Source organism: Barbus barbus (assembly GCF_936440315.1).
Source record: "Barbus barbus genome assembly, chromosome: 24".
NCBI lineage: Eukaryota > Metazoa > Chordata > Actinopteri > Cypriniformes > Cyprinidae > Barbus > Barbus barbus.
In genome coordinates this window covers 11,051,436-11,078,287 of record NC_136752.1, presented here as the reverse complement: position 1 = coordinate 11,078,287, position 26,852 = coordinate 11,051,436, and the positions used below count along the sequence as shown (strand labels likewise).

Below are 26,852 nucleotides of genomic sequence, written 5' to 3'. Positions count from 1 at the left end.
CTGATTTCCCACAATGTACCAGTTCAGAGCACATATGCTGAACAAGTTTTGATTTGAAGTTCACAATGTGATGATCCGTTAGCTAGACCACCCCAAAACCAGTTAGCTAGAAAACCCCAAATCAACATGCACCAGCATGGAAACTCATTCTGGTCTTTTCCACAAAGCTCTAATGCTGTAAAATTGTGTTTGGTATGGTGTTAGCACCAAAATACACCCAATACTGTCTTTTTATTATTGCTGTTGTAATTATTACTTTTTATTTTGAGAGTGTGTTCTGTTTTATAAACAAGCCAAAGCTGGTTTGCTGGTCTTAACTGTTTAAGATGGTCTTCCAGTCTGTCCAAGCTGGTGTTTAGCTGGTTTTACTGGCCAAGCTGAAAATTGCTCAGAAAACTGCCAGCAAAGCCAGCAAACTGACCAAGGTGGAAGACCAGATAAAACAAGCAGACCAAATATTTTTTATTTTATTTATAATTGCATTTAATTATTTTTTTTTTTGACTCCCAAAAACTGTTGAAAGAAATTTCTGGTGGCTGCTTCTTTATTTAATAAGTAAATAAATGTATAGAAAACGGTCAAAACCAAGAAACAAGTTAGGACTTTAGCACTTCCGTTTCCATTGTCCTGAAGTCAATAGGATTTTGAATGAATTTTTGGTTTAATGCATGTCTGTGCTTCACACAAGCTCAAGATATTTTCATTTTTTATTCTACTTTTCTATTTTATCGTTTATTCTATTTTACCAAGATTTTTTTAACTTTAACTTGTCTAACAAGTGGCTGAAAAGGGCTACAGAGATTGTCAGGGACCTTAAACATCATTGCACCAAACAGGTGAACTCATCTACCCACTTGTCCACTTTTACAGTCGCAATGTGTTTATAAGTTTATAAAAATCCATAAAAGTTTTGTTAATTAGTAACAGTTATCATGATGAAAAAAACATGCAAGAATCATAAACCTTTGCTGGTCACAAAGCTTATTTTGTGCAGTAATCCAAAAGCCAATGGAAAAATCCTATTGGGTTTTTGTCAGAGGAACCAGGATGATACTAACTTTGGGTTGGCCTAAAAAATGCATCATTGCTGCCGCACTTAATTATGATTACTTTAGAAAAACATATTTGAAAAACAAGATTGCATTGCTAAAAGTCTTTTGTGGTGAAACAAAGCAAGTAAAAATGTCAACTAGACCAGCACCAAACCAGTAACTCATGCTGGTCTTGTTGGCTCTGAATTGGCACAAACACATGGTTATCCAAAGGAGTGAGAATTAAGATAATATCTGCTGCCAATTGTGTCCAACATGAGAGAGAGAGCGAGAGAGAGATATTTCAACACTACTACACAACGCTGTACCCATGTTGCTCCTCCTCTCTTACCCCCCTCTGGAGTTCAATCAGCAAACTCCATCACTCAAATTCCAGTCCAGCGCTGCACGACTAACTGCTAGCCATCCTCACATGCACTCGCCGTATCTGTCTGACTGGCAGAAGATAAATGAATCTGCAATTCACTCTTCTCTCTTCCACCTTCACATTTAATTACACTCACAGCCAACTGCTGCATCACATACACACACACACACACACACACACACACACACACACACACACACACACACACACACTGGGCCGATATCTTTACACTTCTACATCAACTGTCCCTCAGAAGCCAGAAGGAGAAAGACAAATAACAGAGTGAGAGAAAGATTCAGAAGCAGAGAGAGAGAGAGAGGAGAAGAGATAAACATGAGCAGACTTATTCTTCACATCTCAGCATCATTTTAATTACAAGGCAATTAGTTTCACAAATAGAGTGGAGCAGAACCCATACCGTGAGGTGGAAAGATCCCTCACATTCTGCACAAACTTCCTCCAAATCTCCTTGAAGTGAAGTGACATTCAGCCAAGTATGGTGACCCATACTCGGAATTCGTGCTCTGCATTTAACCCATCCAACGTGCACACACACAGCAGTGAACACACACACACCGTGAACATACACCCGGAGCAGTGGGCAGCCATTTTATGCTGCAGCGCCCGGGGAGCAGTTGGGGGTTCGGTGCCTTGCTCAAGGGCACCTCAGTCGTGGTATTGAGGGTGGAGAGAGCGCTGGACATTCACTCCCCCCACCTACAATCCCTGCCGGCCGGAGACTTGAACCCGCAACCTTCGGATTACAAGTCCGACTCTCTAACCATTAGGCCACGACTTGACGTGTTGATATGTGACAACACACATATGATGCATAACACGTGTAAATTAAATTTAGTAACACATGGAAACCACACATTGCACTACTATAGCATTAAAAGAGATTGCATGTTTGTAAATGCTTATATTCTACTGTTCAAATGTTTGGAGTCAGTTTTTTGTAATACTAAATCAATACTTTTATTCAGCAAGGGTGCATTAAATTGATCAAAAGTGGCAGTTTTCAGAGAAATATAAAGTAGCACAACTGTTTTCAACATTGAAAATATTAAAAATACATGTTTCTTGAGCAGCAAATCAGAATGATTTCTGAAGGCTGGAATAATGATGCTGAAAAATCAACTTTGCCATCATAGTAATAGATAACATTTTAAAATATATTCAAATAGAAAACAGTTATTTAATTTGTAATAATATTGCACAATATTACAGTTTTACTGTATTTTTAACAAATAAATGCAGCCTTGGTGAGCATCAAAGGCTTCTTTCAAAAACACCAAAATAAATCTCACCTCAACTCCAAACTTTAGAATGGTACTGTAATTATATGGAACTACCATACCTACCTAACTAACTAATTAAATGAGCACAATTCTTGTTTTAAAGTATACCATGAGTTTGTAACAGCCACATGTGTATCTGACCTCACTGTGCAGAGTGGAAGGTGCTACACACAGTCAATAACAGCACAGTGTTTTGAGGACTTTTCTTGATTTTACTTATAATTTTAGTTCTTGTGACACCTAAGACCAATAGTATCTATCCTACCCACTCTGTATAGACCTTAGTCAGGTTTGCACCATATTTATTTTGTGATATTTGTGACAGAAATAAAAAAAAAAGGCTGTGAGGGATAGAAGTACAGTGCATTTGATGGACTGCACTATTGTTTAACAACATACAGATCTAGGATCTTTATACAGTGTTTGCTGACTGCAGATCTATCCCTCACAGCCTGATTCTTCCACATTAAATTCAATATGTTGTCTAACTTGACTTAGATCTGTTACGCCACTATGACTGGGCAGGCGGAGTAACTGAACACCAAATAGTGTGCAACCACAGCCTGCTCGTCCTGTTTCAAATGCGAAGCGTTTTTAATAGGAGACTGCATAGCAGTGTCGCAGCCACGGCGGATCTAATCAAGGCACCAATTACTGCGCACATGTTCCCTTAGCAGGGTAAACACAATTACTGCTATCTGATTAGGCTGCCACCAAATAAATGCATCACACACACACACACACACACACACACACACACACACACACATCTACATCAAGCATGTCCACAGGGGCACACATTCACACACAAACACACAGACGTGAACATATCAGCCAGACAGGTTTGTAAATGACAGTGAAGTATATTAAAACATATCAGAGAACGGGGCTAATGAGAGAATACAGAGAGAACAGCATAATCATTTCATTATGAAGAGCGGCGGTTTTGTGTAATCTGTCAGAGAGCTGAATAGGTTAGAAAATGAAAGCAGTCAGAGGCACTGAATGATGCCCGATCCGAAAGATGTACAATCAGAGACAGCAACTGGGCAACTCAATGTGTCAATTCAATGCTGATTTCTAAACGCCTTTCATATCTGTCACCTTTCAAAGCTAAAACATTCATTCCAAATTACAATGACCTCTGAAATTCCATAGTTTAAAGGCCAACTCAGTAATTGATTTACTAATTAAAATAGTAACAAACAGTGTGTCTTCTGAGAAATGTAATTGAAATGATGTACATTAACATGAGATGGAAATCATGATTTACATATACATATATATATATACACACATATATACATACATATATATATATATATATATATATATATATATATATATATATATATATATATATATATATATATATATTGGCCATTTAAAATGGAAAATTCTATATTTTGTCTGAATAAATAAATTTAACTGAAAGCGCCGTAACATATGAGTATGAAATATGTATATTCATCTTGAAATGCAAAAAAAAAAAAAGATTGCATTTAAAAATACAAAAAAAAACAAAAGAAAAAAAAATTATATATATATATATATATATATATATATATATATATATATTCCTACTACTATTTCAACAAATCTGTGATTGAAACAGTTGAAAAAATATATATAAATACTAAAGCTTAAAAAAAAGAAGAAAAATTAGAAATGAGAATTTTTGGCCTGGACTGACTGAAACAAGTAAGTTGAAGTTGAAGTACTCAAGTTACTAAGACTAAAACTAAAATAAAAATAAATATGTTGTTTTCTTGGCACACTTTAGGCCCCTTAGTGCCAATTGGGCATCGTTTAAATGCCACGGCCTACCTGAGCATTGTTTCTGACCATGTCCATCCCTTTATGACCACCATGTACCCATCCTCTGATGGCTACTTCCAGCAGGATAATGCACCATGTCACAAAGCTCGAATCATTTCAAATTGGTTTCTTGAACATGACAATGAGTTCACTGTACTAAAATGGCCCCCACAGTCACCAGATCTCAACCCAATAGAGCATCTTTGGGATGTGGTGGAACGGGAGCTTCATGCCCTGGATGTGCATCCCACAAATCTCCATCAACTGCAAGATGCTATCCTATCAATATGGGCCAACATTTCTAAAGAATGCTTTCAGCACCTTGTTGAATCAATGCCACGTAGAATTAAGGCAGTTCTGAAGGCGAAAGGGGGTCAAACACAATATTAGTATGGTGTTCCTAATAATCCTTTAGGTGAGTGTATATATACTGTCAAAGTGAGGTGTGCTCCTGACTGAATGCGTGTTCTTACTGCAACATGGGGTTACCAAGTCAGAATCAGAATAAATAAATTAAAAGTTGTAGCTGCAGGCTGAAGGATACATTTATGAAGAAAGCCAAAAGGTTTTTTTTCTGTTTATATGATATTCACCTACTGCACTCTTTGAGGTAGTGGGTGGATATGGATGGTTCCTGCTATTCTTTATGTTCTGTGTTCAGATGTATGTAGCAGCAGTATGTCAAGCTCTTTCTGAGGATATACAGTATACACATGCTTGGATATGCTCTTTTGATCTAACTTGCACACACTCGTTCTTTGACTGTGTGTCTTCCCATGGCCTTTCCATCTTGCCTTATAAAAGAATCAAATGAATACACAAGTGTATAAAAGCAATACAAGCTGAATTTCAACAGGGTTGGAATAACAGCATCTCTGGGGTGAGGCTACAGTCTGTACCACAAATCAGAAACGATATGCCTACAGTGAGAGAAAGACTCACATTTGCACAAACTGTTGCAAAACCTAATTGCATTTGCCTTCAATTGTCTACATGAGCAGCTGACCTTAGCATGCCACTAAGCTAACAATGTAAACCTTGATGCTGAAAACTTAAAGCACACATAAATACTGTGTGAAATAGCACATTTTTATTTGATTTTTTAATTAGACTGAACTTTTTCAGTCAAGTTTTTCGGGTACTGAATTAAAAAATAAATGCATAACAAGATCAGCTTATAAAAAAGCCTCTAAATTTTAGTAAAACTCCAAAAACACACCTATACAGTAGAGTTGTCAAAAGTACCAAATTAGGTACCAGTCGGTACTAAAATTTTAAAAACGTCCATTTCCCAGTAACATTTGAGTGCTGATGAGCGGATTCTTAAATACCGCTGATAGGCCATTGTGACGCGATGATCATTTTAGCCAATCACAGTTATATTTGTTGCGCACGTGAACACTATGGCCAATCAGTGGTGTTTAAGAGTTCGCTCAACAGTGCTCAAATGTTAGCAGGAAATGGATGTTTTTAAAATTTCAGTACCGATAGGTACCGAAGTCGGTACTTTTGACAACACTACTATAGAGTACTTAAAACTTACTCGAGTTAAACACCAACAACTTTTATTCCTTTTTACACAAATTATGATTACTATGCAGCTTGTCGATCAAGAAATATTTATTTTTGTGCAGTTTCTTGCACAATATGATGTTATGGCACTTTTTCCATAGTGCTTAATTTATAAACTAATACATTTTGGCGTTTGCAACACATAACCAGCTCCATTTGTATGGCTTTTCTAACATAGTAATCTTGTTTGATAGCGCACCTGGTACAGCACTCCACTTACAATGCGAAGTGCTCATGGGTCCCGTAAACGCGAGTCATGATAAAGAGTTCAAAGACTTAAAAATGCCACTGTCGCTCCAGGAAATACATCACATTTGCTTTGGTCATCACTATCAGGTTTAGTGTTTAGTTTAGGTGGTAAGTTATTTTCAAACATGACAGAACATTGACTTTTCATGCCACTCAATGGATAATTTAATTTCTGATATGCCACGATATGTACACCCAAAATAAAATAAAAAAATGTTGCCAGAATCATCTTCATCTGTCTCAAACTTAAAGCACTGACTTGGTGAAAGTGTCACCAAACGTGCAAAAAACATCATATCATTTTGCAGAAATGTCGCTCCAAGGATGTTTCTCCAGTGAGTCCGGGTTGATTTATAATCTGCAATCTTGGATATTTTTTCTTTCTCGGCTGAAATTGTTGCACATGCAATGCTGCCTTAGAATTTGGACAAACGTTTTTTAAAGGAACCTGCTTTTTGTAATAGTATTTATATTGGGAGCATATACACTGCCCTCCAAAAGTTTGGAAACGCCCTAGAAAAGTGGGGTATTGGACAATATTGGCATGAATCCTTTAATTTGTGATAATTTTGCACTGATAAGGGACAACAGAAACTACGAAAACATATTTTATTACATAAACAGTTTATACATAGAAAAAACTAAAATTTTCGATTCATCAAAATATCCACCATTAGTATCTATTACAGCTCTGCATAATCTGGGCATCTGAGCTGTCAGTTTATTCAAACATTGACTTTGAATTGGCAATCAATTGTTGAAGCTACAGTATTAAGGTATGCCACTGCTAGGTACTTATACTATATTGACTGGGTTAAATAGAATTGCATTACTAAAAAGAGACTAAAATGAAATTTTCATTGACTAAAACTAGACAAAAATGTCATTCGTTTTCGTTGACGAAAACTAGACGAAAATAGTCATGGATAATTCTGACTAAAGTAAGACTAAAATGCTCAGACATGTAGTTGACTGAAACTTGACTAGACTAAAAAGAGTATGAACGTGACTAAAACTAATGAAAACTAAAATGACAGCTTCACACAAAGACTAGACTAAAATTAAAACAGGCTGCCAAAAACAACACTACGTTCATCCAGTAATCGTTGCTCTCCAAGCAACCACAATGTCCCCCTTCAACATTCATTCGGTATCTTACAAACCCCACACACTAAAAGCAGCTCACTGGTCAATCGATAAAGATCTTATCAGTAAAACCCGTCCACAGCAGCTTCTCTGTGAGGATGAACCATGAGGTACAGTAAATCACCAAGGGATTCAGTCGTTCTCTTCAAACTGGAGATTCAAACTGATGAATTAGCCAGACATAAAGCGTAAAGCTTTAGCTCTTTCTCAGCCCAGAATCAAGTTCATCTGAAACACAGTGTCACTGTGATATGCCGCCGGCTCAGAGACAAGACTTTCATGGCTTTCCTTCTGATGAATAGAGCTTCAAATCTGAAAAAAAAAACTGGGCACAAAACACCCTCAGTAAAGGACATGACAGATTGAGCTCTGCAGAAAACTCTACTGCATAAATTCTAAAATTCTGATATTAGAGTATATATTAAATTAATATATGTACTGAATGCTGTTGTATGCATTATTGGAAACAAATATGAAAACAAAAATATTTAGATTTAAATTTAAATTTATATTACATTATTTATAAATCGTTTTTAAATTTTAAATAAAATAAAAAAAACACCCACAAATCACAAGTCAGCTTAACTTCATATATTAAAATATAAAATTATATTATATTTATATTAAAGTCAACAAAGGAAAAAATACTTTTTTTAATTTTCTTTATGGAATGTATGGAATAAAATTCTTATGTTTTATGGAACGCAGTGATAATTCAGAATGATTTATCTATACATATTAATATTTTCCCATTCAATTCAAACATGTCCTCAATTGGCCATTTACTCAGATATACGTTAAAATAAAGACATAAAAAAAGTTTCAAGCCGATTTTAAAAATATATTAAACTCTCTAGTTTTTATTTGTTTATCTTGGATTAACATACAATATATAACGTATGTACATTTCCTGTTCAATTTTCTTACAAGCAATAGCTCAAATCTGATGTATTTACACTAAGTGGACTACAGTGGGGTCAATTCAAAAACAGCCCAAAGGCAACTATAAGCCACTGCATTACAATCTTTCTCTTCCAGGAAAGCAGGCCAAAAATATTGATGAGTCATACTGAACAATACAGATTTTCGTCCAGTCACATGCCCTGTAAAATAAGCAAGTCCAGCCCCCCAACAAGTAGCAAATATAACCTATTATTAAAAAAAAAAAAAAAAAAAAAAAAGCAACTAGCCAGTGTTGCCAAGTCCACGGTTTCCTTGCAGAATTGGGCTACTTTACCACTGTTGCCGCAGGTTGAAGCGACCCCAATAACATGATATTTAGCCCCTGGAATGCAAATTTTACCAGGGTAACTCCACCAAAAAACATGTATTTTACCCCCCCGGAATGTTATTTTTACCGGGGGACCGATTGAGTATAACAATTGAGTATAGCAATTCAGCGGGTTTTGTTGTGAAAACCTGGCAACCCTGCTACCAGCCCTTCAGCTTGCTGTTTCAACAGGAAATTCATCAACTCAGGAAAGTAAACTGCTCATCATGGGGTCTGTAGTCTGAGAGATGGCAAATTGAGCATGTAATAATGAGTCTAAAATGCTTTTTGCTTCGCACGATCAATATTAAACATATACACACCCAAATAAATAAAACAAATATTAACTGTAATTCCTAAACACATAACAGCAGTCTAATGCAACAATTGCTCAGATTAAAAGACACACGAACACAGTCTTTCTGTTGCGCGCTGTTTGCTTACCCATCTCAGCAGGCTGTGTTGTAATATGCCGTGATTATCCCTGATCGTCAGATGGAAAAATCACACATAAATTTTCACTTAATTACAGCAGTGAAGGAGAGACGGCAAGACAGAGAGAGAAACCTGAGGGTGAAAGTGAATGGGGCGTGAGGATCCCCACAAGAAAATGTACGCTGTCTGATTCCTTTGCCTCTGAGGGAAATAATTTTTGAAAATATAAGCCTGTTTCTGTGTCATCATATCAGTTATACAACCATAGTTCCAAAGGTCTCATTGAAATGCGGCGAATGGTTACACATTAGTGCACAAAGGTTGTACAAAGGTTAGAGGAGAGAATGAGGAAATGACACTTAATGAGTGTAGCGCTGTTGTCATATTTTAGGCGTTCTGGAAATTTCTGCTGTGCTTTTAAATTCTAATCACATCATTCTATGTATACTGATTCGAGAAGGGTCGTTCAAGACAATCTCAGGCAATCAAAACAAACATCAAGGTTATGAAATAAGACATAAAACATTACAGAATTAAATTGTTTCCCTGCTTCCTCGAAGCCGAGAGTTATCAGAATGTTGACGGCACACAAATGAAATGGTATTTTGATTAGAGAGACGAAAAAACAGGGCAAAAAGTGACCTCGGCAGCAGCCATTTAGTGGGGGAAAACAAATCAGATGCTTGGAGGTGAAAAAGGCTCTCTGAAGGATAATTAAAGAACATTAAATACAGTGCGTTATCTAAGAAATCTAAACTTTTAAACCTAAAATTAGCTGTTTCAAAGACATTTCATACAAATGTTTCACTTTTTTAACCACATTCATAAAAATATGACTAAAAAAGCTTTTTGAAGGATAATAGAAAAATAGTAAATACAGTGAGATTAAATAAATAAATAGATAAATGGGTTTCAAACAAATGTTTCCTATTTTAAGCACATTCCTGAGAATTTGACTATAAAGAATGTGAAGTACTCAGTTTGCTACGGTATGCATATTATCTTGAGTTGAATGACCTTCTTGCTTTGGGTAGCGATGTATTTGCTATACTGTAGCAATTATACATATTACACATTGCCAGAAGATTCAGCAGAATAACTGCAATAACTCCCATAATTGGAGAGACACAAAAGGGCAAAATGTGACCACAGCAGCACCTGCTTATTGGTGGGGGGAAAAAAAAAATAAAATAAAATAAAAACCTTTAAGGATAACAGAATAATAGAAAAATATTAAGCGATGGATAATAGAAAAATATTAAATACAGTGAGTTATCTTCTGGAGTTATTTTAGAAATAAAATAAAATAAAAATAATTATGGCTTTCAAACTACTGTTTCAAAGGACATTTCTAAGAAATTGACTACAGAAATGTGAAGTACTGTATGCATGTTCTCTTGAGTTGAATGGCCTTCTTGCTTTGGGTAGAGTTATTTTTGCCATAATGTAGCAATTATACATGTTAAATGCTGCAAGAGGACACAGCAGAATAAAGCACTGATTGGACAGACACAACAGGGCAAAAAGGGACCTTGGCAGTGGGCATTTATTGGTGGGGGAAAAAAAGAAATAGAAAAAAAATGCTTTTTTTTTGGATGCTTTGAGGTAAAGAAGGCTCTCTGAAAGATTACTGCTTGAGCTATTATATATAAAGATCTATAGCTGTGTTTCAAACAAATGTTTCACATTTTTTGCCATACTGTAGCAATTATACATACTGTTACTAAATGCTACCAGGAGACGCAGCAGAGTAACTGCAATAACTTACATAATGAGGGCTGAGAGCCACTTGCCCTTGGAGGTGCTGGCAGACTATTGCATTGTGTTGTTGTTTTCTGTCTAATATATCATTAATATAGCATTAATATTAATTGTGAAAAAGCTGTCATCTCTTTGTTCATGCATAGTCTATACTGAGTGCAAACACCTGACCAAATATTCAAAACACAGCATCGCCTATCAACCTTTTCCAATCATGTTTTCCTAAGTGCGAATTTATGCGAATTTGCATTAGCAAAATTAGTAGTATGAAAACCCAGCATGATCCCAGTTAATTACACCTACTTTTTGTGCCCCTGTCACTCTGTATGAGGCCTAAGCAGGACTGCTATGGTAATTCACAAATTAAAAGTGAAAACTTCCTAAATTTGTGAAGGACTGCAAACTTCACCTAGGTCACAGACAACTTATTTCATTAGTGTTTCGTCAGCCTCGTGTCTTCCTCTTTGCCCTTACGCTCAGGGATGTCTGTCTCTGAAACATATCACAGAGTATCTGTATGAATTACTAATATAAGATCTTTATTTGGGTCTAGATCTTTATCTGTGTCACCGTGACAAAAGGCCCCAAATCTCTCCTCATCGTCTTAATCACCACACACCATATGCTCCCTCCTGAGACCTGTCAGAACTTCACGTCTCTCCTCAGCCTTTCTGTTTTATGAACAATATCATCATATTTTTAACCATACTGGATGATATTACAGCCGGGAAAAGGAAGCATAGATCGCAAAAAATGACACAGCCAGGCAACTTTTTAAAAGGGAAACCATCACTTTTGACTTTTTTTTTTAAAGTGCCTCTATTATGGGTTATCAAAATGTGCATATTTTGGTTTTGGGAGTCCCCAGCAACAGGTTGACATGCATGCAAGGTCAAAAAAACTATTTCGTTGTCTTATAATATGCATTTATTTTTACCTTATTTGCTCAACAACTCCCAAACTATTCACTCAACCATTCATTTTTCCAAACCCCTCCTTTGCATGATGCTAATCTGCGGTGATTGGCCAATTTAATTTTCATTTCCTCTTGCCTGTAATACCTGATAAAGCAGCGTTTTGTGCACAGTGCTGCTTTGTGTGCAGCCGTTACCGGGGGAAACAGCTATTTCTACTGCTCCAAAAGGGCATTTAGTGGCAAAGAATGAATTTTCATTTTCATTCAGACCAATGCAAAAATTGACTAATGGTTTTACACACGCAGAGCCGTAAATGTGAACCGGTAGCCTGCCACACATAGAGTGTAAGTCTGTGGGACAACAGCATCTTCTCGACATGATGATCCTATCCACAGGAATCCGCTACACAGTGTTTGAGGGAGGGAGGTTCAAGTTTTCCCAGGTCTGTGTGCGCAACTAGTGGGCGGACAATATGCTAATGTTTCATGTTGATGTCAACATGAAACAGCTTGGGATTCGTTTTAAAAACGACTCGTTTCAATGATTCAGAGTTGACTCTTTCTTTTGAGAGACATTAACTTTATACACGGTGCACTTTCAGATTTAAAACTTTGCAGGATGTTTTCATTCACTTAGAGCTGTGGTACACACTGCATGAAAGGTCATTTCCAAAAATCCAAAATAGGGGCACTTTAAAAATGAAACAACCCAACCAAAAATCACTAATCAGACTCATTTTATTTTTTTACCCGATGGACGATAAAATAGTGGATGACAAAATCGGTGATGAGACCTACACTAAACGAGGGACTGGAATCAAATACACAGACCAGAATATCACAAAGATTTATGAGTGAGATCTTTTGGGCCAGAAAGCAACCACCTAACAGATAGTAAAGTAATGCACTAAAAAAACACATAACACCATAGCAAATGCATAAAACTCATTAACCATTCTAAAAAAAAAAATTGTTGTTTTTTTCCCACTAAGTTTTTTTTTTAAATAATATTATTTTAAATAATATAATATAATAATATTTTTAATTTAACATAATATTTTCAAATATAAGCAACAGATGGAATAATCCAAAAACTCTCTCTTTCTTTCTTTCCTTACATTTACACATTTATTTAAAGTACCCTTAGATTGCATAAACTGCACAAAATGTTTCCATTTCAATTTTCTTTCTATCTTTTGTGCCCACAAAAATATTAAGCAGAGCAATTGTTTTCAAAATGGATAATAATAAATGTTTCTTGAGCAGCAAATCAGCATATTAGAATGATTTCGGAAGGATCATGTGACACTGAAGACTGGAATAAGATTGCTAAAAATTCAGCTTTGCCATCACAGGAATAAATATTTTAAAATATTCAAATAGAAACGAGTTGATTTTATAATAATATTTAATAATAATATGTTTTTACTGTATTTTGATTAAATAAATGCAGCCTTGGTAAGCATAATAGACTTCTTTAAAAAATAAATTAAAATCTCACCAAACTCAGTGTGTTGTACAGTATTGCATACCTTAGTAGATAGAATTGTTAGTATTGTATGAATAAAACAAATTATTAATAATAATAATAAATGAAAAAATAAAGCAGTTTCTTTAATTTTCAGTTTTTTTTTTTTTTCATATATTCAGATTCCACTGCATCTTGTTTCATCTCATCTCAAATTCAAGATTTGAATTGGAATTTAAAAGGCATTTTCAACTGAATTCTGAGTGGTGCACATCAATGAAGACCAGTCACATGCATTGAGCCAATGGGCACAGAGAAGCGATCTGCTTTGGTTTCATCCAATTCTATTCCTGTTAATTTAAAAATCCTTTCCATGTTTATTCTTAGTCCATATGTTTGATGAAATGCTGTTGCCACAGCCCTCCCACTGGCAACGAACCTCCATCTAAAGCTGCCAGTCACTGATTTGTGGAACAAAAAAACAAAAAAAAGTCTGGATGGAAAGATGAAATGAGAGATGTTAATATGGAAGTGAGACAGATCTGGACAGCTTAATGATCAGTCTCAGAGCTTAATAAACCCCTGCATGTCAACTCTGACAGTGAGCCACATCTTCAACAAAAGACCGGTCCAAGAAAACACAGCACAATTCAGAATCAAATCAATTAAGCACTCAGTTCTGGTGATTACGGTATCTCTATCGAACAATACCACAACACTCACCGACACACTCCATACACTATATAGTTAATATTCCTGCTCTTACGTGTATGTCTACCACTAAAGCTTTTGTTTGACAAGAGGTGCAGTGGGAATCTGACAACTTCTCTAAAAATACAATGGAGAAAACATACCGCCCTCCGTTCCGTTCTCCATAACAATGTTGCGTCTTATTATGGAGGCCATACAGGCATATATGTGAAATTGCAGTTTGCTTTCATACACTGAAATAGCTTCAATTGTGACAAGATCATGAACACAATAACAGCAATCATCACGTTTTGAAAGCGGCCTCTTTTTTCCCCTCCTTTTTGCTCATGTAGACTTTAGCAATTTCTTTTTTCCACCTTACTTGCATCACAAAATCTATATTTACAGTGCATTCCTGCAGTACTTTTGGTGTAATTTTTAGTTTAGTAGTTCTACAATTCATTATAATTAAATGTAAATGGTATACTGTGACTTCAAGAGCAGGAAAATACTGATTTAGCCGCATGAGCTGGGAAATTACACTGATATTACAGTAATCTATTATATATTTACAGCTTAACTGTAATAGTGTGATTGCCACAGTAATGCGCCAGTGCTTAGTTTCTCAGCATGTATTGTAGCGTGAATAAACTCTAGCCTGATCTCATGAAAAATGTGACTATTTCTTGCTGAATTTTACAGTAGTTTCCATGTGAAATGTTTAATGTTCCATTCACTTACTCATAACTTTATGTTAAATTAGATTTACATTATATTTAAATATAAAATGTTGGACTATTTCTTTAAACTAGATAAACAAATATATATATATTTTTTTTTTTACCCCACCAGCATGGGGTAAAAGGCCCATGGTAGTGATACAAATACTTCAGCTAAAATAATGTTTTGTTTAATAATGTCTAAGTTAATACTTGTTCAAAACAATCACTTTAGCAAAGTTTGTACTGTTTTCTGCTTAATTTGAAAAAAAAAAAAATAATAATAATATTAATACTATTAATTATCTTGTTAATTACTGTGCGCGTTTAGCCCCAACAGCAGGGGTGCTTTTTACCCCAAAAAACATACTTTTACATATGCTTTCGTTATTTAAAAACTGTTGCTTTAATTAACTTTAACAAAACTGAAAATTGTTAATAAGACCTTTGTCTCAAAATATATGCATTCATTTTAGCGATTCTCATTTGCTTAAATCTACAACATTTTAAAAAACATAAAATATTACATCAAGAAAGCACAGAATCAACTTTGCACTGCTGCGCACGATCGCGTCAAAAGATCAGACAATAAACATGTGCATCTTGAAAAGCTAATGTTTTGGAAAGTGCTAAGCCATGTTTTTGTGCCATCTAGTGGTTCAGGTGAAAATAATATCAAAGGCGCCTTTTACCCCGGAGGGCCTTTAGCCCCGTTGTACCCTACCTTATATACGAAAAGGGTAGTTTTCCCCCCTGATTTTGCTGATGTTTGTTTTTGTTTTTACTGCGGGTTTTTTTTAGTTAGTAGTCTATAGTTAGTTTTTTTAGTTATTAGTTTTTGTTTGTTTGTTTGTTTATAGTATGTTGTGTTAAATGACCCTTTTTCGATTTCATGGTATAATTCTGAACAGAGTATTTTATGTAGTGATTTTTACTGTACCTTTTCTGGCTATATGAAACACACACACAAGCTTCACAATAGCCGCTTGTCACTTCCTCAATAGCTGAGGTTAAATAAAGGGCTTAATTCACTCCTATTTGCGTTATTAATTAGAAAAATAAGAAGGGGAGGGATTGGGAGAGAAAGGGGGGTAATGCAGCTGAGATGAGCTCATCAACACCGCAGTGAATGCTTTATTTATTAGTTGCGGTGTTCTAATGTGCCCTAATGACATTCATATTCATTACACCTTGCCCCAAGAGCACTTACTCTCACTTGTGTGAGTAAAGCGTAAGTTATTAGGGTGTGTGTTTGTTTGTGTGTGTGTGTGTGTGTGTGTGTGTGTGTGTGTGCGTGTGTGTGCATGTGTGTGTATTCTCACTCCTTATTATGCTCTCCCTCTTTGGACCTGTGGGATCCAGCTGCACATAAAACCCATTATTCCTCAATTAATTTAGCGGTATGTTTAAAACCTCAGTGTGTGTGTACCAATGTCATTACGCCGATGTAATGTGTTCAGTGTCCTGATGACTATGATGGTGGGTGGTCTTGTTCTTCACAAACCACATTTTACATTGGACAGCAAATGGACACCCAACACAGTGTAAAAAAGTAGAACAAACACTGAATTTTGATAGTCACAGTAGTTTTTAAGGATGTCAAACAACCTAATTTGGCTGTTCCTTTGGATGGATTTTTCTTTTTCTTTGACATTAACAATTAACATATAGTGTTTTTTTTCTTTGCTTGATTTGTCTAATTAACTGGATAGTTTCCCCAAAAATGAACATTTTGTTAATGTTTACTCACCCTCAGGTCATTCCAAACATTTATGCAGAACATAAAGATGATATTTTGACAAATGTTGTTTTGCAAACAGTTTTGGTTCCCATTGATTACTACTATGGACACAAATCATGTTCCCAAGTCAGTGGGAACTAAAATAGTTTCTTTACAAACATTTTTAAAAAATATCATACTGTATTTCATGTTCCGCATACAGGTTTGGAACAACATAAATTCTGGCAGAATTTTTGGGTAGACCCTTTAATTACTTAAAACTAAACACAAAATAAATAAATTAATAAACACACAAAAATGAAATAAATCATACAAATAAATTGTACAGCCATTCACAATGTTAAATAATAAAAAAAAATAACAATATAAATACACTTACAAAATTGAATGAATGAATACATTTTCCAATGGTCCATCATTGTGATGGCGCTTCCAAAAGTGTTTGGTTACCAACATTCTTCAAAATAGGTTTAGAATGGCATGAGGTTAATTATATATTTTTTAAATGTATTTATTTGTATGTTGTATTTTTTTCAAAAAAAAAATTCAAATTTTTTTTCATTTTGAGGTGGTATATCCCTTTAAATTACTTAAATATATATCTGCATATATTTAAAAAATAATTAAATAAAAAATAATTATAATTTAAGTATATTAAATAATAATAAAAAAAATAGTAATGTTAAAACATTTAGCATTTAAAAAATAGAAATGTTCTTCCCACTGGTCCAATATGGTGTTCATGTGTGCTTATCTTGTAAATATGACCATTTCAATCATTCAAGGCAGTAATTGGCTACATTCTCCACTATTGGCCACTGTTGCATTCTGGGTAAGGCATGTACAGTATGGATAGAGCCGCTCATCGGAGGATCAGCTCATTTCTTTGAATGAGGAGAAAGCTGTCATTAACCGCATGCTGTAGGTCATATTAAACTGGTTCCACAGGGGTGGAAGGTCGTTGTCATTAGCAACCGATTAGTGGTATTTTGTGGTCATAAACAGACGGATTTGTGATAGTTTGTCACGCTCAAATGGTTTCTAGGGGAAAAGACAGCAGGTGCAATTACATCCATTCCACAGGGAACAGAGATGCAGGTCAGGCTTGTTATGAAGATGGTGAAGAGACAGGTGGATGTTGCTTGTTATTGTTGACTGCTTGAGAATAAGCACTATTTAGTGCTTAAATATTAAATTGAGAGAAGCATATTTCCATACATGTGTCTCCTCAGGGGCATAACTGCATCTGTTTTTGTTTGCTATAGGTTAAAAAAGAAAGGTTAACAATCTAGGCTTCACTGTTGCTTTGTAGATCTTCTCTGACCATAAAACATGACAGTTCTTGAACAAACAAGACAGTTTGAAGCAATGAAAAGGGTGGGATCCTCCTGTTGACTTTCCTTAAGCGTATTATTTCTGTATCTGTGATACTTACTGTATAAGCAAAATGATCCCACACTAAAAGTTATACAAGAAATTACACAATTATACAATACAGACATTATATTGCTCATTTAATGTTTATGTGAGCATCTGGCTGACAGTTTTGCTTTTTATAGAGGTCTTAAAGTGGTCTTATTTGTGAATATTCCAATCAGATCATTACAGAATTCTGTTTCAGTGTATTTTCAAACAAACAAATAAATAATTAAATGTTTCGATTTATTGTCAAATTCACATAATTATTAAATAATAAATAAATAAATAAATAAGGTAGTTTTGTGAATTTCAATTTATTGTCAAATTCACATAACTATTAAATAAAACAACAAAATAGTTTATAAACACTATTATACTTTGAGAATCATTAAATGTGTGCACATTCACGTTATAAATAAATAAATTATTGTACATACTGTTGTGCTCTGTTTAGCTCATGTTTTAAGAAACATGAATAATTAAAAAATGTTATAATATTTGTACAGGACGTCCATAAAGTTTGTAGACTTGTTTGTAGACATACAACGGTATGTAGAAGTCAGAGACTTCTAGACAGACTGCGCTCTCGCTTTATGATCTCCATTTCTCAGCTCTATGGGACATCTGGTGTGCTGCTACGGTCTCATGGGCTCGTAGCCTGGCACAAAACGCCATTGTGTGGCCACTAAGGAACAGGTGGTGCATCACAAGAGGGCAGTGCAACAAGACTCATTATAACAAGAGAGGCAACAGTCTGTTCCCGCTATGCAGTGCCATACAATGACCGACAGGCCCCTTGGCACTGATCCCACACCAAACATCTGTCTGAGTAGCCGTTAGGAGTGTGAACCACAGCAAAGAGGAGGGTGCTGACAGGGAAAATATGGTAAATGATCATTCTGAGCATGAAATACAAACCAGTGGGCATATAAAGAGTACACATATAGAAAATCGATAAATATCATAAGGCATCCACCTGGGAACTGTCCCACTCACTTTAACTTTTATGGAAGAACAGTCGTCCCTAGCTAAATAATTATAGTGTTGTACAATAGATTAGATGCCAGAAGTATCATAGTTAACTAATACTAAACTAAACAACAACAACAAAAATACTAAAATATTTTATTTAATTTATGCTTAATTTATTTAATTTAATGTGCTTTCCTGTAGCTCAAATAGTAGAGCATGGTGCTAGCAACGCCAAGGTCATGGGTTTGATTCCCAGGGAAAGCAAGAGCTGATAAAATGTAAAAACTGTAACTTGAATGCTATGTAAGTCGCTTTGGATAAAAGCGTCTGCTAAATGCATAAATGTAAATGTAAATTTTATTTCAGCTAGTTGCAATTCTTAATTTTATTCAGTTTACCTTGATGTACTAAAATAGCAAACTAAACCTGAAATAAAAAATAAAAATAAATAAAACAGACATATTTGGGGGAAAAAATTCCAAAATATAACAGAATTACTAAAACTTTAACTAAAATTAAAATGAATATAAAACTGAAATAAAAATAAATAAAAACTACATAGATGTATTAAAAAATAAATAAATAAATAATAATAAAATTCCAAAAATACAAACAAAATTACCAAAACTTTAACTAAAAGAAAAAGGAAAAATAAAATAATAAAATACTTATTTAAAATATTTATAACACTGTATAGACATTTAAAAAAAATCTATTAAAAATTCCCAAAAAATATACAACAGAATTAAAAAAAACTTTAGCTAAAATGAAAATTAAAAATACAATAGTAAAAGCTAATTCAAAACATTAATACAAACTATAATAGCATATCAAATATACCAAAACAACGCTGAATCCAACTTATCCAGTAATCAAGTAAATAAATAAATAAACCTGCCACATTTTACACAATTTTCACCTGAGGAACATTAACATAAACATGAATTCATTCAGTTCTGTCCAAACACTACAAATAACAAGACTTCAGTTCTATCTTCCAGCCCCATGGCACTGTGGGTTTATATGTGAGTGTGTGTGTGTGCGTGTGTGTGTGTGCGTGTGTGTGTGTGGTATCTGCACAGTATGCCTGTGATTTTAAAGCTGACCCCGTAGACTGAACAAGCCCCCGGGCGTGAGTGTGTTTGTCTGTTTACACATGTGTATGTATGAGGGCTCGTACCTCTCTTCTTGGAATCCTTTCTGACGCTGGGTCTGGCAGCAGGCTGGAGCTCGGCCTCTGTTGACATATTAAATCCTTATTCCTTTACCGTGCAGCTGGGTGGCTGTGACTGGCTCATCTAGAGGGGCTTTCCACTGACTCGGGAACAGTCCACCGCTGCCTCTAGCCTCGACACGGCATCTCATTCACTCCCAGCAAGGGCTGCAAGAGAACAGATAAAAGACATTTTGAATACATTTAGTCAAATTGTTACTGCATAGTTTTAATACCCATTGTTTGTCTCATGACATGACACACAAAAATGCAATTAATACATATAATGACTTAAATACACCAATTCTATATGCAATTGTATAAGGTTTTTATTTTGATAAATGGATGGATGGATAGATAGATAATTTATTATTATTATTATTTAAACTTTATAATGTAAAATATATTATTCATTAAATATATTTATATTTGACTCATTTGCAGTATCTGTCATTATCTCTTCTATATATTATATCAGAAAACATAGCATTTTAATACCACACACATCATATTTAAGCATATATGCATTTATTAATAAAACTTATAAACAAAGGTGTCACAAAACTACAAAAAATAAACAAAACTTTATTCTCACTCAAAAACTAGCACAATATTTTGTGCAGTGGGAATGTGAAAATAATAATAATAATAAATAACATTAAAAAATATAAAAACTACATAAATATTATATTATAATAGAATAATATTAAAACTATAAATATTAAATTTAAATAATAATAAAATATTTTATTTCAGATAAGACAATATTTCACATTTTTGACACTAAAACAACAAACCAAACTTAAATAATAAAACCCTACATAATAGTAAACCCTACATAAATATTAAAATAATATAATATAACTATATATTTTATACTTACATATTTGTGTTTCTGTAAAAATAACTAAATGTTTAAAAAATACAAAAATACATTTAAATTTATATTTTGTTCGTTCGTTCGTTCGTTCATTCATTCGAATTTTCTTTATTTGTTTCTTCATCTTGGACTCACTGTATTTACACAAAACTAAAGCCTGAAATAAACTAAAATACAAAACGTCAGAAGGCCAAATATCTTCTGAAAGCCCTGTAGATGACAGCTTGCAGAACATGTAAATGTTAATGCTGTTGATGTTAATAATGCTGGACAGTGTGACATGGCTCTTTCTGAAGGAGGTTTTGGCTTGTTTTCTCGCAGTGTTTCCTCTCCCCGCAGTGGGAAAGAGGCAAGAGGAAGCAATAAATTGTTTCATCAACTCTCTCTCGCTTCTCACCTTGTCATCGCATGAGCAAACAGCGCCAGCTTCTTTTCCTGTGCACCTCCACCATCGCCTCCTTTGCTTCCTCCACCAGCCCTCTCCTCTGGCGCTGCCAGTCGGATGGTGGGAAGCACCTTTCATGTGTTAATTGGCCTCAGTGGCAATGTAGCATCACTGCAGGTGCCAGAGCCATCAGCAGATCAAACCCGCTCCACCTCACAACAGCAATCAGACCACAGGGACCGGCGCTAACTGCTCAGGCAGGCCGACCGAACATCATGGCATCACTTAGAAATCCATACACCTCGAGATGCATCGACTGGGATGAGTCGATGCCTCTAAGACTTAACACAGCACAACAACCTGAGTCTATGGAGTGACACGATACAATCTACAAACAAACAAACAACAAACTAAATCTACTCATTATTAAATCACCCTTGTGTTGTTACAAACCTGTATGACTTCCCTTTTTCTCTGTAGCATAAAAGATATTCTGAAAAATGCTTTTTTTTTTTTTTGTCTGTATAGTGTAACCTTGTAAGTTATTATAGGGTTAAAAAACTACATTCATTAAATAAAATAATTTCATTTCAGCTAGGCGCCAAAGCAATATTTCTCAAATGTGTTTAGTTTAATGTGAAGCACTAAAATAATTAAAACATTGAATGAACGAATCAATCAATAAATGTATCAATCAATCAATCAATACTAAAAGTACATACATCTATTATAATAAAATGATATAAAAAACTATATAAAAATAATGCTTAAACTAATTTCAATTATTTTATTTCTGCTAGTTGCCATTGCAATATTAATTTTTTTTGTTTAACTTAAAAGTACTAAAATAACTAAAACTAAATATAAATAATCTAACAAAATACATACTTTCCATTCAAAAAATATTATAAATAATTATAAATATATAAAAAATATTATAAACATTAAAAAAAATGTCTAAATATAAAAAAATACAAATTACACTCAAAAATAAAACCTTAAAATGAAAATGGAAAATATAAAAATAAATACAAAAAATTCTAAATAATAATAAAATTTATAAAATTATATCTGTCATGCATTCTGTATTCCTCGTGCATGTGTTTAGTTGTGTGGACCTTTAGTTTGTTGTTTTGTCTAGTTCCTGTCTTCTTATTGTCCCATTATTGTTCAAATATATATAGTATTTTGTTAATCTTGTTAACCTCTTTGTATATAAATCCTTGTGTTTCCTGTGTTCGCGGTCGGGTCTTGTTCATTTATGGCTATTTGTTCGGGTTGCCCTTTTTTCTTCACTTTATTGTACTTTTATTATTTTATAATAAATTCACAACATTTGGATTCTGCTCTCTGTTCACCTTAACGTGACAATATCAATGATGCTAAAATAACACTGATATGGGGTCCAAAGTTCAATGTTTCGGACCCCATTGACTTTTCATTGTATGGACAAAAACTTTTTTTATTTTCTTTTTGTGAAGGAAGAAAGAAAGTCATACAGGATTGGAAAGTCACAGGGATAAACATTGTCATTTTGGGGGGAACTATCCCTTTAAAAGATATTTGGTAATATCAGATTTACTTGCAGCACTGATATGGAGTATTTTGGATGAGATTTAGACGTTCAGTTCCAAGCCCTCATCCGAAATGTAAAGCCTTAATACCAGTAAATCAGGAGAATTAGTCTGCCCCACAAAAAAACTAAATGTATTGCAAAGTTAAAGCCCAAACACATCAGTTGTGAGCGCAGTAGCTTTGAGAGGCTAGTCTGCAAAAAGCCTCTAAAGTCCCGGGCTCCGCTCAGCAGGCCGGGGTAGCGGCCACTGTAAGCCGCCGCCAAGGGGATTTAAACAGCCATTTCATTTGGAGCTCCAGCCACCGCCTGGCCACGCGCCGCACATTGTGTGCAGAACATTAAATTTCGAATGGAGAGAGCATGTCGCAGAGCAGCGGAGATTCACGCGGCGCTCTTTATCTGAGAGAAACACACAGAGAGGAGCCGTGAGTCAGTCCAATTACTGCCATTATCTCACAGAGAGAAGGAGAGCGAGTTCCCCCGCTAAGCATTTTCCCATTCTAGCCTTTTTATTTCCATTTTCATTAGCCTCTCTCTTCACCTTCGCTCTGTACATCTGGAATCACATAATCCTTGATACTATTCAGGCCAGCTGGCTCGCTGTCCTGCAATGAAAATCTCTGAATGTCGTATTGTCACTTTCAGGGAAAAATACCATTGTTTGCTTCACCCTTTGTATCCAACATGAACACAAACATAGAAAATAGAATGAAAATTGTGGCACGGCAGTCAACGAATGACCTTGATGCTCTTATGGGCTAAGCAGGTTTGAGTCTGACCTGCAACGTCTCATTTTTGTCCCGTTCATTCCCTATGCTCTCATGAAGCAAAAAAGTATATAACTACACATTTCCTGTCAGAAACATACACTGGTTTTCTTCTTGAAGACAAAGACCAAGTATTTTTCTATTATTTGCTGTCCTCTCTTCCTCCACGAGACATAAGGCGAGGTCTGGTGCATCATTCTCCTGAGGCGCGATAGATATTTCTAAAATCTAGGCTAAGGTTTCCTCTGGGACATGCCACACATTCAGAGCATGTGAGGAAAGTGGGTGAGCCGGAGAAGTTCACTGCGCATGAAAAGTGGTGACTAAGCCACCAGACATAGGAGTGTTTCATTTGAGGTTGCCTTCCATGTGTTTCTTTATCTGTTAATTTCAGATGTAGCGAAATGTTTGGCGAGATAAAACGCGGCTCTACAGCGGCTCTAACCTCACTGTTTTAAGTATGCAAGAATTAAGCTCATATGCTAATTTCTGTCATATCTATTCTGCACTTGTCCAGTATGGATTCCAAATGGTATGAATCTAACCTGATCTGCTAAAGTGAATCACAATTGAATTAGCTTAATAAGTTTTTTTTTCTTTCAATTCAGCAAAAACACATTTAACTGGTTACACTTTATTATAAGATGTCCTTGTTACATTGTATAATTATACATTTAAGTACTAGGTAATATTAATTAACTACATGTACTTCCTATATGGTTAGGGTTTGGATTAGAGTTTGTCTTAGGGTTACTTGCATGTAATTAATTGTTATTATAAAAGTAAGTACATGTAACGTGTAACAAGGACACCTTAAAATAATGTGTTACCTAAAATACATTATAATGTAACAAACCATTTTAATTTCACATAAGCTATTTTTACCATCATTTACCAAGTTTTACCATCACAATAATAAATTACATTTTAAAATATTTTGAAATAAAATTTTTACAATATAACTGTTTTTTACTGCATTTTGATAAAATGAATAATAATAATGACATAATAATGTTTTGTATATACAAATGTTGTAAATTCATGATTAGTTTATTGCACAGACCAATCATTTTGCTTCATAACACCTCAATATATCGTCATGAGCCACAGGTTTTAATTTTGTGTTCTTTAATATGCTTTTTTTATTCTCAAAGATGGGCAGCCGCTGACTTGCATTTTATGAATCATGAGGACCATGATTTCAGCTAAATTTAAGCAAATTTCTTTACTCTTCTACTCAAGAAACAAAAGATCACCTACATCTTGGACGGCCTGAGGCTGAGTCAATTAACAGCAAATTGTCATTTTTGGGTGAAGCATCCCTGGTGTCGAGAGGGTGGGGGTAGTTTGGGGGGTTATTCCATAGAAGAACCATTTTGGATTTCTCAAAAAAACCTTTCAATGATCAGTTCTTCAGAGAACCTTTTTTTTTAATCTAAATAACCTTTTTTCCACTATAAAGAACCTTTTGTGCAATGGAATGTTTCCATGAATGTTAAAAGTTCTTCTTGGAACCATCAGTGCCAATAAAGAACCTTTATTTTTAAGAGTGTATTAGGATGCTACAACCATTTTAAAAGGATTTGTGTGTATAAATTCATGCGCTGTGAAAAATAATACAGCTGAAACAAAATATTTGAAAACAAAAACCAAGACACCAGTTGACTAGTTGGTCGGTAGACATCTTGACTTACTGCTTGACTTAATGCTTACTTGCATTACCAAGTGAAACTGGTAAAGAGCAACCACTACAGTAGGTAGAGAAGGTTTCATGCATTTGCAAGCATATCTTGGTTAAATGATAAGGAGGAGGAGTCCTGCTAGGAGAAGAGGGTGGTCTCAAATTTAGATTTGGACCAGTCAATACAATCAAATGTGAAAACCGATTAAAAGGGGGTCAAAGAACAAGAAACATTTTAATGAAACAATGTCAGGTCGGTATGCACAGCCAGCAGCTGATAACACAAATGAAAAGACTGAAGTCCTTCACCAAGGTCATGCTATTCAACCTCCTATGTCCTCTTGACGTTACTTCAGCTTCCATTCTTGGGTAGATCAGTAGCAAAACTGCATAGCTGGGATGGACTGGCAGGCAAACTGATGGCAACTGACAAACCTACTCCTTCAGGTGCTGGATGCACCTCTTCAGCTTTGTAGAGCACTGCAGTCAACATGGTGGAGGACTATTCCATGCCTCTCACTTCTACTGGGACAACTGCCGCTACTACAAATCCATGCGGAATATTCCTTCACGCTTTCCAGTCTAATTGACACTCTATAAAAAGCTCCTGAAAGAATTGTGCATCCCACTATGTCTGAAGGATCATCCACCATGCCAGGGACTACAGCACCCACGGAGCTATGGAAGAGTAAGGAGGGCAAGAGGAGGAGGAGGAAACAGGCAGTAAATTGGATGCCCATAACTAGCACGCTGCCAACAAGCCCGCTTAATCCTCATAAATCACCCACCACTAACAGGCACACGGTGCCAGGCGCTACGGCCGGCTGCGGGCGTCCGGGCTGGTGCACACTTCTCTGACCACATCTCCGCCGGTCTTACAGTAACCCTGCCGACTCTGTCGTTTACAGACCAGCTGGGGTCAAACAGTCAGCGCAAACACTGAGGCTTTACTACTGTAGTGGTGTTTGCTAAAGCACTGGACCTCGGGAAGACTTAAGAGTGGGCAAAACATCCACATAGAAACTGTTCAGACTGAAAGAGTTCAAAATAAATAAATAAACAAATGAACACATGGGATCAATAAACAAATAAATACATGGGAAACTTAAATAATTAATGAAATAAATGGGAAATGAAAATAAAGAAATAAGAAACTGAAATAAATAAATAAAACAAATAAATAAGAAACTGAAATAAATAAATAAGAAAATTAAATAAATAAACAAGAAACTGAAATCAATCAATCAATTTCAGTTGTAGCATCCCTACAATACTAAAACTTAAAAACAAAATCTATAAACTTTGGAGGGAAAAAAAGTAAAAGCTAAACTAAACTCTAAAAAACTAAAACAATGATAGACTAAAACGCCAACAACATAAAAACCGAAAAAGACAAAAAAATCTAGCCCAATCCAGCACCCCTTAGCATTATTAAAAATGGGAGCTAATATGAA

The 26,852-nt window shown here is 35.1% G+C and overlaps 1 protein-coding gene across 3 annotated transcripts in view; it reads right to left on the bottom strand.

Moving 5' to 3' along the window:
- The window catches only part of dab1a (DAB adaptor protein 1a), a 154,809-nt gene that overhangs the window by 83,233 nt on the left and 44,724 nt on the right, over positions 1 to 26,852 (bottom strand). For all 3 annotated transcript variants that reach the window (XM_079375560.1, XM_079375558.1, XM_079375559.1), the window contains exon 2: positions 20,077 to 20,277. In XM_079375560.1, coding sequence (XP_079231686.1) covers positions 20,077 to 20,143 — 67 coding nt within the window. In that variant the 5' untranslated portion in view covers positions 20,144 to 20,277. The remainder of the gene's footprint in view (positions 1 to 20,076; positions 20,278 to 26,852) is intronic.